Consider the following 13,180-nt stretch of genomic DNA (forward strand, 5'->3'; position numbering starts at 1 on the left):
GGGGGGGGAAGGGGCATCGGGGCGGCGGCCTCCCCGGTCCCCGGCGCGGCGGAGCTGTCCGCCGAGCGGCTGCTGACGGGCGGCCCGAGGAGAGGGGCCGGGCTGGAAGGCGGTGGCCCCCGAGCAGCGGGAGCCCCCCGCCCCGGCGGCGAGGACAGCTCACGGAGGACAGGTGAAGTAGCTCGGCGCCCTCGGTCCCAGGAGGATGTGATCCCTTCCCCTCCGGCCTGCGCTGAGGCACCTCTGGCTGGAAAAGAAATACCTGGTCTGCAGGTCCAGAAACAACTAAAGATCTTATTCCTTTTCTTATGGCGAGGTACTGGCACACCTGTGTTGGTCATGGCGGGGGGGGGGGTCATATAATGTCTTTTCTTGCCAACGCTGACAGAATCTAGGTGTTAATGCCTTTCTCTGCTGTTCATTTTATAACTTTTCACATTGTGGCTTTCAAAATGTTCTCATTCCACATCTGTGTTATCTGAATATGAATTTAATACTAATTAAATGAGATAGAGCTGGGCTTGGAAGAGAAGTGAGATCCTGTGTACACCCATCCAACCCAGGGTTTCTTTCAGTGCAGTAGAGAAAGGCTTAACCTATAGGCCCATGTGCAAACTAAGGGTAAGAGAAATATGCTGCATGTAAAATAAAGCTACTATATTTTACTAAAGCAGATTCTTCTAAGCTTAGAAGACAGATGCAAGGTTGCTAGCTTGACCTTAAATGCCAGAAAATTCTTGTGGGTTGGTTGGTTTGTTTTCTTTTTTTTTGACAGAAGCAAATAAAATACCCTCTTGATCTAATACTATTATTTCTAAACAGGGGCTTTTTTTTTTTTTTTCATAATCTCTATGCCAGCTGTAGCAGGATCTAATTTTCTAGGTTGGATTTAGACAGATAGTGGCTGTCAAACTATAAGAAAAGCATCTGCTTAACTTTGGAATCATTGTCCTCTCCCCTGGCTGTTAGTACTGCATCTGGTTCCTTTGCTTCTGCACTAGCACTGTTGACAGTTCTTTTTATTTATGAAGACATAGTATTTTAGCTGTCAAAACATTATTTAAAAACCTCTTGTGCTGACAATTAGAAGAAGAATAAGCTTCTGACAAGACCAGACTAAGCTGTTGGTAGAAGTAAGGAGTGCCTGGAAAATTAAGCCTACGGAACAAACTTTTAAGTTTTTTTTGCATGTGTCTGTATATACTCTTTGCCAGGTGGCAGAATTTACATGAAGGCCTTTGTCTAACTTTGAATGAAATAACTAATTTTGTTGTTTGTTGGCTTAAGTAGAAAATGCTTTTTGCCCTTTGAGAGGTAGGATGTTAGACAAACCTAAGGAAAACTTTTATTATCTCAAGAACCATATAATGGACAAGAAGATTTAGTGGAAATAGCCTGCAGTTCCATGTTGAAGTACCTCAAGTTTAGCCTTCCCTTGCTTGTCCTCGCAAAACACTGATATCAATTTTACTTAGGACAGGACAGTTTTAGGCAAGAAGCAGCACTTGGCTGTGCTTCTCAAAACATGCTAGAGTACTTTAATAGATGCTATAAGGGCCAGGTAATATAAAATCTGAGAAAGGAGAAAGTTTGAAGAAACATTTAACTTTCTAAAAGTTCCAGTTATGAAAATAGCTGAAAAACATTTATGTGTGCCTTCAGTAAGCCAGAGGAGTGGCTGAACAGACATTCCTCATTTATGAGGAAGCCTTGAGACACTGCGCCATCCACACAGGAAACTACTCATGCCCAGATGTGACCATGCTCTCTGTCAGGCAGCCATCAGCTCAGTCTTCCACTTCATTTTCTAAGAGTGAGTTTATATTCTAGAGAGCATTACATTTTAAAGAGATGCTTTATCTGCCACCCACTCTACTCCTGTGTGTGCTAATTTACTAAATAGAAAGGAAGAGAGAGAAACATGTTCTGAAAAGCTGTTAAGTTTATACTTTGAGTACTTGAAAACTTTTCCCTCCACTGCCAGGAGGGAGGGAGTTCAACTCCACCAACTTCAGCACACCCTGCAAACCTGGCACTTCAGACTGAATTTGCTTTTAGTACAAGGAATTTGCACAGTATTACACCTAGAGTCTGTATGTACGAGATTCCTTGTGTTGCTAGGGCAGAAAGCATCATTGAGGAAACAGGCTTCCAAAATACTTGCTTGCTTTAACAACAGGCACTCTAGCTGGAAATCCAGTTCACATTGAGTAATCAAAGTTTCCTCAAACAAATTCTGTTTACTTGTGGTTCCTAAGAAGTAGTTAATTACAAGCTTTCCAACTGATTGGGACGTGCTGCTGTGGAAATTAAATTATAGCTCAAATCCACCCTCCAACTTTAATGCAGAGATATGCTTTCCTTCCTCTATGACACCAGTGCAGAAACATGTTGTGGCTAGTGTCCTGAAATTTAAAGCCGGAAATATTTACTCCTCATGGATTTTGCTATTTGGAAGAGATTAAAACCAAAGGGAAAATATTTGATGCTTGCAGGCAAATATTCATTGTACTTTTACACTTGTCCTAAGAGTTTTTATGGAACCAGTTAAAAAATGAACACTGATGGTCCAGTATACGTGTTGCATTAAGAGATTGAAAGCATCCAGCACAAACTTTTATAGCTTGTCACTTCTTCAGAGACAATATTTGTTAACAGAGCTTGTAAGTATGTTCATCAGCTCCTTATTTTGAAAGCACTCACCTAAATAGCAGTCATTACACTTAACATCTACAGGTAGACTAGTACTATGAAAATGCAGACTGGTTGGTTGACTATCAGCAACATCAGTTCAGTTGGTAACTGAAGAGTCATTCCTCCAGAATATTACCCATGTCTTATTTCTGCAAGTATTTATGCAGAGCTGGTTCTATGATCTTAAATGCATGAAATTTGATTATGCCTTTTTTTCTTCAGAAGATGGGACAGTTACTCTGTCAAGCTACAGACTAGCATTTTACTTGACCCTCAATTACCCTTTCAAAACATTCTTCAGGTTTCATTGTCATTTTATTTTTAGAGTTAGTGTGTACTATTAGATGCGTGTATTTAGCATCCTTTTTCATAAAAAAAGTAACACTGATAATGTATTTCCCTAACAGTCAAAAACTCAGGGTTTGTGTTTTGGTGGGTGGTGGTTCTTCTTTTTGATGGCTTCCCTCACCAGTCCCCTTGATAATTTGTGGGTTGCTTGTTTATCTTTGTTCTGATAGAAACTAGCACACGATTTTATTTTCTTCACTAGAACGAAGACCCTGTAGACAGTTATCCTATTTAATTTGGTTCGCCAGCATTTGGAGAGCATATTTGCTTTCTTACATAGCATCTGTGCTGCAGATGAGAAATATCCAGTTATGGTTTACAGCAGCAGGATCACATCCAACTCTTGAGGGACCAGAGTTCAGCTTCTTTATGCACTTCTTTCTGTCATGTTTCAGCCAGAACAGCAAGGAAGAGAACACCCAAACAAGTCAGTTGGGTCTCATAGCACAGTTAAGGTGCTAAGTCTAGCCTTTCAATATATGAGTAAGCACATCCATTTTCTATTTTAAGTCTTACAAATCAAACAAGATAACACCTATGTTATTTGTTTCTGTACAGAGGAGTCTCATCGGAACTGGATCTCCATAGTGTTAATTACCCTGTCGATATTTATCAGTTTAGGTTACATTTTTCCATGAACTTCCATTTAAGCCTATAGAATGTATCTTGGTGTACTACAGAAGTTTCCTGAAACAAATCAATATTGTGAACAAAAGCATAAAGAAATAATATTAACTGTAGGTCAGAATAAATTCAGAGGTATGAAACTAGTATTTGTGGTCAGTATAAACATATACCTGTAGCTCAGGCACTCCAGCATTTGTAGACAAAACTTCATGTGTCAAAGGCTTTCCCATTTTCTGGAATCTTCAAAGTTCCCCGTGCAACATCCTCCTAGCTCCCAGAGCTTCTTCCAGTCCTGCTCTCACCATTATTTTTCTTTCTAGGAAATCACTCTAGCAGAGCATTAACCTCTTAGAAAGATGGATAGAGCTGTAATAAAAATATACCAGAAACCATTAAGAACTCCTGGGAACTTTATATTACTCTGCAAACAGAGACACTTCTATTTCCAACTTTTACCAGGTTTCTGCTGAACACCCAGAAACTGTAGTGAATGACAATCTTCCCTATCAATTCCTGGAATAGTCACTGAAGTTTTTAACTAGTTTGATGCAGCATTCAAGAGCTGAGAAATCCAAATAGAATCTCCATCAATTTGAGTTTCCAATTTATTTGTTAGACCAGTAGATCTTTGGCTGCTTATTCACTTAAAATGCTTATCTGTTGCAGTGTTCACAAAACTAACAAGGTAGCAGCTTTAATTGGCTTAAAAAATGCGCTTTGTTTTGAGGTTTCCTATACGGCTTCCTCAGATCTCGATTTGTTTAGACTTCTTGCAATGAAATAGATGAATCACCAAATTCATGGGTTAAAAGGAGTCACTGGCCAGCTAAAAGAGGGAACAGAGCTGCCCAGAAGCTGGGCAATGTCCTCTCTAGCAAGCCAAAGCAGAACTTGGACGTAGCTTGTGCCAATACAATTTAAAACATCCTAGAAAACATGAGTTCATGCTTCCCCCTCCTGTTTCTGGTTTCTAAAAACTGGAATCTACTTCCATCTAATGCATAGAGTTCATCATTTATATGATCTGAAAAATTGGTCTTCTGTTGTTCTTGAACTTTTATTGCCACTTTCCCATCTACAAACCTTAGAGTACCTCCCAAGCAAGAGCTGTTCTGCAGTCAGACTAAGCGGGAATGCGGACAAGTTCCACCCTGGTGGCATCAAGAGATCTTTGTTTCAAAGAGGCCAGAGTTTCACACAGAAACTTTAGCCAGGTTGTACTTGGTGGTTAAGTGTCACTGTGGCCAAGGTACCTTTACCATATCAGAATGATTTCCAGCATTGATGGAAGTGCCGCAGTATGCAATGATCTATAGTTCTGGCACACTAAACACAGACCCATCATGTTTCTTATGCATCAGTCATGAGGCACACCTGCAAATAAAGCAGCAGTGGTTTTACCAGGTTTGCTTTTACCTGCCTGGTTCCTCAGCAAACACCAAAAAGTCCATGTCCTCCACTTGTTAACTTTCATTGAAAAAAGTATAAATATTTAATTATACCTAAACAGTGATTTGCATTAGCTTTGTATCAGAATGAACTACAGTCAGTTTTCCGCATTTCAGATCTAATGCAATCCATTTGTAGTGTTGGAAGTGGAAATGCTTTGAGCCTTTGAGAGTGGAAGGGACAGAGACCTCCACCATCACAGGAAACAAATGAGGTACCAGATACCGCAGAGAACACATGTTAACTAATACTGGTTTGGAAGAGTAAGTTGATAATGAAGTTTGGGGTTTTCCTTAAGTGAACAATCTTACTTTAGCACGTTGTGGTTACAACTTTATTCCTGAAGTTTGTCCCTTATTCATCCTTTGCTCTCTCCAAAGCTTACCCATCCTGCATTTCACTGGAATTACTTTCAGTATTTTTAATTGCTTGATTAGGTTGGCACTAAGCAGGTTGTCATTAGCAAAATTATTTCTCCTTATTTTCTTTATATCATATTGAGATAATAATAGTTACTCGTGGCAAAAAAGAATGCCAGGATTACTTATGTACCTGCTACATCCTTGGCTGGGATCAACAATCTTTGGAAGTCACTGGTGCCTTATGCTTCAGCCATTATTACAGTCTTTGAATTTCCACACAGCAGAAGGTAGTAATTTAATCCATCAAGTGATAATTGGGAGAGCTTCTTCCTACCCCCCAACCCCATGGCATCTTCACAGTCAACACATAGGAAAAAAAGTCAGAGATGTAGACAAGAGGGGAAGGCATCTAGAAGTCCTCAAATTAAACAGATTCTGTTCAGCATAGGCAGGGTTTTTTTATGCAGACATCTGATGTGTCTCATGTCTCTGAATAACAGTCTTCAGTTAACTGAAGCAGTCTTAGCATGGAAACAGATTCAGCTTGCTTTTTACACATGCTTAACTGAATTTAAGTTGATCTGAAAGAACATTAAAAGTAAAACTTTATGTAAAAGTTTGTAAGATAACAGGCTACTGTATTGATTTCTGCCTTTGACTTCCACAGTTTATGTAATATGTAAGCCTCTTCTATGCCTCTATCTGCTGGGAAATTAAGGCAGCTTCAAATCTGAGGTCAGACCCTCCATTAAAGAGCAAGCAAAGCATTGGCTTAATCCAGAGAGTCCAAGTCTGTATAGAAGTGCGAGGTACACTAGGTTTCTGGGTACAGATAACAAGCAGAAAATACCATGATCTACTGATGTCCACTGGCAATATTGAATTTTCTCTTTTTCTTCACAGTAGTACAGCAAAATTTATCAGAAGTTAGTTCTGCAAGCACATGAAAGGTGCCTTTTGCACAGCCGTTGCTCACACGCCTTAAGGATCAGATTTACAGGTTATGTGCAAGAAACCACAGCAGCAAGCACTGAACACTGGAAAAAAAACCCACATTCACAGGGGCTGCCTTTTTATCCTGAGACTGAATCAGGAGCAACCACAGAAACCAGAGGTTTGGCATCCGTGTAGCATCACTCCAAGTGCAGTGTCAAAGAATAGGTGGCAGTTTTTGGGAACAGCCCCACCCACCCCCACATAATGGGCATTACTATGAAGTTTCCAAAGCCATTTGACATCATGTCGCAGTAGACATAGTAGGACTTCTGGGATGCTGTCCCCTGAGGACACCTGACAATAACTGATGTTATCATGAATGACAGTAGGAACCACATCTCAGCTACATATTGCTAAATCCTGATCAACAGCCAGACTTTCAATTGTTCTTATGAGCTTGATATTCCATTGTCAGATTTCTCCTGAACCCAGTTCTCACAGTGACACAAATGTTAAGTATAGAAGAGACTTAAGTGAGACGGTATCAGATTAATTCAGCTGTGAGTGAACCTTTGAGTTGATTATGTTCATGACTAGAATATCAGGCAACATTCTTCTGTAAGAATGGCAAACTTAGGTTAAGAGCAAGAAAAATCATTTTTGATTTTCAGTCAGCCTTTGGGATAACAGTGCACAAAAGCATCATGGTATTAAATTTATCCACTCCTGTATTGAAAGGGTTGCTTAACTAACTAGTTGTCTTCCATTGTCTTCCATTACAGAGAATGAGAATACAGGGGATTTTACTTCTTGGTAATTCTACAGAGGAATATTTATATGGGTCAGTCTGTATCCTATACTGTATACATAAGCTTCCTCTACTCTGTAGTGAGTCAGAAGCTCATTTGGTCCTTGGTACAGTTGATTATATCTATCTTTTCCTATTTACTGGATCAAGAAATTAGAGGGGGAATCTTGCACTTTAATCACTAATGAACATATAGCCCACCTAAGCAGATCACCTGCATGCCTCTTTCCTCCTCACTTCAGGTCACTCAATTTAAGCCTTTCCAAAAGGAAGGTTACTTTTACTTTGTACTGGCATGTGATGGCATAGACCAACCCACCTGGAAACTGGGCACCAATAAATACCTACTGACCTTAATACAGGGGGATCTTCTGGAGATACTTTAGACATTCGATTTCAGTTCAAGTCTTTAGGGTAGACTCTTTAGTGCATTAGAAAACTTGTCACAGTCCAACTTCAGGTTTGATTGTTTCTCTAGTAAAGTTACTTTCTTTCCCAGAAGCTGAGATGAGGAAAAAAGTCCTTCTGATTTTTATTTCACTTGAACTTTATTAGCATTTAAGTGACATTTTAACAGAAGCTCAGGCCAGGAAGTGGTATGGGTTTGTTGCTTCTGAGGAAAGAGGACATCTAAAAAAAATACTTGCCCTTACCATCTTCTTGATGTGTGCTTCTGTCAGAACAGCTGTGCAGAGCACAGATTACCATCCCCAGCTGCTCGTTACCTTATTTTCAGCTTTACCAGCCGAGAGCTGAGCTGCTCAGATGAGCACTGCAGCCTCCTGTTTCAGTGGGAATGAGGCATTCTGGCTTAACCAGCTTAAGCCATGGGTTAAAGAGCAGAGACCTGTGCTGGTCAAGTAGATCAGGTTAGCAGTTTTACAAACAGCTCAGCTGTTAGATTTGAGGGAGAAAGTAAGAAGCAGCTGGGGAGGGCTGTGAACAGCAGTCCTGCCTTCAGCCACCGCTGCTGTTGGGTGTCATGGGCACAGCCTCAGTCTTACATCAGATAAACTTGTTCTCCAGCTGCCAGCACCAACTCACCTGAGGTGGTTTCTCACATGACCATGCTTAGTTACCCTTGCAGCACCAGTTCTAAAGTCCTAGCTTTGCATTAGTGTTTTAGCATTTTAACTTCACAGCTCTCTCAAGAGAAACATATTCTAGATTACATTGGTAATGCATTCATACATTGACATTCGTCTTAACATCTTCTCTTTTCCTTTGTTCTGTGCAAGAAATCTTTAATATCAGACCAGGCTGGATGGGGCTTTGAGCAACCTGGTCTAGTGGGAGGTGTCCCTGACCATGGCAGGGGGTGAGACTAGATGGTCTTTAAGGTCCCTTCCAACCTGACCCATTGTATGATCAGTGCACTGTGTGACAAATCACTGCCCAGCAACCAAGCAGAGTCACAAACAGGGTCTGGGACCACATAGCAAGTGCCCTTAAAGGCTCAGTTCTCCTGCAATTCTCATGAGCCAGACAGAGGAAATCATTAGCTGAAAATCACATCCAGCCTCAGAGAGCAAGTGCGTGCTACTTTTAAAATACCCTTTCCAGAAAAAGGGAGAGAAGCCAGTAAATTCCTTAATCCAGTCTGGGCTGTTCAATTTATAGCACCCTCATTAATCCACAAGGAATCATTACAATTACACCATTGCCATAAAATGCAGTGTTTAAACAGGTCCAGGAAGGAATTGTTTTATGTTTCCCCCATAATTCCTTCAAAAGGAACTACATATTAATACAACACTGACCTTAATCTCAAGTTCTACAGAGAAATATTTAGCTTCTTAGAAAGAAAGAAAAAATAGTTCCCATTTTGCTATTAGAATAAGTTCCTTCAAGTTTTAAACAAACAGAAAAGTTATAAATGTATTTTAAAGTAGCCTGAAGTGAAGTGCCACTTCCAAAATGAAAACAGATTACCCAAGGAAAGTTGTAAGCTTACTTATTTAAGGCGCCGGTCTATTCCTCAGAGCAAATCAAAGCTTCCTTCTCAACACTGGCAGCTCCACCATGACCTCCTTCTCTCTGTCTATACAAGGTAGAGGTCAGGCATTAACCAGGCAGCTGCAGAGCCAGGCTCTGCTCCTCCAAGACCTCTGACCACACTGCCCTCATCAAAGCCCACTTTCCCATTTAAATACAGCCCTGCCAAAGACCAGGTGAAAATATTTCACGGTTCATGATGCTCTCCTGCATTTCTTTCACTGATGAAGCAGTAGTTCCTTATTTTCCTGCTTAATAATGTTGTTTGTACAAGTCCCAGTTTTGAAATAGTAAATACAGTGAATGAGGCAGAGGCATGTTTGAAAAGTTGCAAATTCAAATAAATAAAGATTATATTTTAATGTAGGTGCACCTGTAAAGGGTCCAGAGAATGCTAATTATGGTGCTTTTTTGAGCTTTGTGTGTGTAACTTCACAGCACTGACATTCAATTTAACATGAATGCTTACGAAGATACACACTTTGAAACAACAACATAATGTTTTAAATACATAACATTTTTATCAGTTACATGTAAGTTTAGCTTTTCAATAATTAAATTGTTATTTTATTATGAATAACTAAATTGAAAGAATCCACTTGTGAACTACAGCTGATTGTATTATGTATACATGCTGTTCTTTTTCTTCACAGCAGAAGAGATTCCATTGTTTCATCTGAAAAATATATTAATACATTTTGATTAAAATTATAAAAACCAGATTTCCAATACTCTAAAATTTTAACATACAGCTACAAGCTTGTTAAAATAATGAAATTAAACTAGTATAAACATAACTGTAGATTTTATTGACAATAGAAGTTATAGGAGCTGCTTGGAAGTGATAGAGGTCATTGCTTTTTGTCATTTCAGTGGAGATTTCGTTATTGTATCCCCACAATAATGGTTTTCACCTGAATTCCAATGTGTGCTAAAGCAGAGAGATGCTGGTTTGGACACAGACCCTCCATCTTCGAGAGACCCCCCAGTGACATGCTCAGAGGTTCACATCAGTATAATTCACATTTGCGTATCTGTAGAAGTAAAGTGCAGCATTCAGAACCAAATATTAGTATTTTACCTGTTCTGAACTAGTTTCAAACAGAATTTTTCACTTGTAATTTCTGTGTTTTGCTGTAGTGCTTTTCCAAACAGTTTATTCTCTTTTCAGACTGCCATACTGTCTAACACTGTGGAAAATGGTGGGATGGTTAAATTGTCAAATCACTAATCCATACTGCAAATTTAAGCACATCTCATATTCTAGTAGGTTCCTAAAAAAAGCACAGTAATTCTGATATGGAGCCCTTGTTTTTTGAGAGTTCTGCCTCAATCTACATAAATCCCCCTTTATTCCTCCTCTCTGCCTCCGCTTTCAGCAGCTTCTGGTCCATTTTCAAGATTAGTTTCCTCATGCAGCTGCCAATCATTCCCTCCTGACTGTATTTTCAATTTTGTTTTGATTCTCCGCTTGGTCTGTCTGCTCTAAGTTTTCCTCCCTTCCTCAGAAGAGACAAGATAATGAACTTGTTTTCCTTGAATAATCTCAGTCCTGTCAGTTTTAAGTGGAAAACCAAAAATTGTTTGATCTATATTGCAGCACGTGGCCCTGCCATTACGCTAATTTACAGCTTTCACTTTGTTAAATAACTTACTTGTGTCCCATGTAGCAGCTATTGATTTTTATATCCTACGTTTTTAATACCACGTGTCTTAAAATGAGTTGTCGACTGCTTGTTTGTATAGCAGCCTCCTCTCATGTCAGCCAAAATTGTTCCTGGCTCTGAAAAATAACACTGCCATGTCAGCAGAGGAAAGAGAGCTTTTTAAAAGATACTGTAAAATGGTTCTTTCAAGGACTTGCCTAGTGCTCCAGAGATGTAACTACTTGAGTGGCTCAGATCCATGACCTATTTTTCTCTTGTCCCTCGGAGAACTACCTCTGATTCTCACTGTGGCCTTGTCCTGTGAGTTTAGAGGGCCACTCACATTCACCTAATTAATCACATCCATCTTTACTCCCTTGGCTCGGTGTTGAGAGGGTTTGTAGTCCTTTTTTGCCACTTCATCCCTGGAAAAATAGGGTTGCTGGCAGCAAAGGTGCTCTTGGTGTTCAGTTCTGGAGGCCCTGGCTGTAAGGGTTATACTGTTAGTAAGGCTAAAGTATGCCCATTTCTTGTGCATGCACAGCCTAACTTTAAAAAAAAACAACAAAAAATAAACCCAAAGTGTTTGTAGCTCCAGTGACATTCAGGCCTATACTGTCCACATGGATTGCATATCCGAGGAACCGTTTAAGCTAATGCCAGGAAAAGGGTGGCTTGTCCCCCTGCTGTGCCGTGTCAGCAAATAGGAGATTGGCATTTGTTGTTGTGGACTTTAGGAAAGTGCTTGTCCTAGCTGTTTCTCTGGCTGATTTGAATTTTTATTTTGTTTATTAGGTGAAGAATGTTAGTGCCAGGGCTAAATACTGTTTTACTGTAAAATCTCAATAAGATTAAATCCCCCTGTGATTCTCTTAATTGCATTTCAAGGATACTGACTTGCTTTCCCAGAGAACCCGTGGCGATCTCTAGATGTATCCCTGGTTACAGAACAGCACTGGATTGAAGCAGCAAGCGATGCGCTGCGTGTGAGATATTTGGGGCAGTGTTAAGGGTGCAGAGGTTCAAAAAAGCCTGAAGTCCTTTGAGTGAACTGCCTTTAGTAGAACTGAGTGAGTTCTGCCCTAAAACCTCCAGTGTCAGGCTCATGCCAGTGCCCATACGCTGAGTATTGCTGTGAAATTGAATGAAACAGTAGAACTGTGTTCAGCTGGTATTACTTCTGTTGCAATAGTTAATTTGCACTCTTGTCATAAACACAAATCCTTATAGACTAATTAACAGATGTACAGCAGCACTTGTTTCACCTTTTCCCTGAAGGCTGCAATTGGCATTTGCTTTGAAAGCTATTTAAAGAGCTTCTTTCCAGGATTTCATTCATTTTTGTCAGTTTCTAGCATTACTTGTGAGAGAGGGCATATGAACACACCTGGTAAAGGAAGTTCAGTTGTCTGGCCTATTTTCCTGACGAGCATACGGAGCTATAATCCCACCCTGAGGGGATACACACCATCTTTATGCCAACTGGCTTGGGCAATACGGAGCTTGTCCATGCCAGGAGCTTTTGAACTCATGTGGCTATAATATTTAAATGCACTGTGCTGAGATAAACCAGTGGCTATACTTTTCTTCCCCCATGTCAAAGAAGACGTGTCTATGCTGTTGCAAAAAGCTCTAATCTAGATAAAACCGTAGGGTTTATATGTTTAAAAATTACTCCGTCTTAACTATTTCTGCTCGATTTCCCCTCTGTGCATGCTTTTATTGCAGGATGAGTGTGTCCAGTTCTGAATCACAGAAATCACTTCAGAGCTTTGGAATTGGAGTCTCTTGATGCAGATTAAGAACATCCAGGCAAGGGTTAAATAAGGGATAGTTATGTTAGCTCTAAATTCACTCCATGCCTTAATCTGGATTGAATTCTATGTATTGACAAACTCCTAATTAATTCAATTGCTAGTGAAAGGTACTGTTTAAAAATTAACATTCTGTTGATAAGGTATTGAGGAACAAATTCTCTTTCAGTAGAATAAGGTGAGTTGAGAGAGAATCAGTGGGTGACTGCAAGAGAAATCCAGTGCTTGATCTTTTATTTGTACCTTCTCTGAGACTGCCAACAGCAATCTCTTAGTGCTCCCCTTACCGCTGATTTCGGTGGCACAAACACCTGTCAATTAACAATTAGAATAAAACTCACAAGCTCATTTCCTGGAAGGTAGGAGCTATCAGACGTAATGACTGCAGGCTTTATTGATCTGATGGGGATTTGGAGTGCTAACAGCCAGCCTGAAGGTTCCACGGCCAAATAAAAATCCCGGAGTCCCTGAAGTCCTTTGCACAGATGAATTCTTCCTCTT

General features: G+C 40.1%; 1 protein-coding gene across 1 annotated transcript in view; it reads left to right on the plus strand.

Annotated features, from left to right (window-relative positions):
* The first annotated feature begins 46 nt into the window (after positions 1 to 46).
* The window catches only part of PDE6D (phosphodiesterase 6D), a 38,139-nt gene continuing 25,005 nt past the window's right edge, over positions 47 to 13,180 (plus strand). The window contains exon 1 of the mRNA XM_014946053.1: positions 47 to 316. Coding sequence (XP_014801539.1) covers positions 309 to 316 — 8 coding nt within the window. The 5' untranslated portion in view covers positions 47 to 308. The remainder of the gene's footprint in view (positions 317 to 13,180) is intronic.

This window comes from Calidris pugnax, unplaced genomic scaffold, assembly GCF_001431845.1.
Source record: "Calidris pugnax isolate Ruff unplaced genomic scaffold, ASM143184v1 scaffold111, whole genome shotgun sequence".
Classification (NCBI taxonomy): Eukaryota; Metazoa; Chordata; class Aves; order Charadriiformes; family Scolopacidae; genus Calidris; species Calidris pugnax.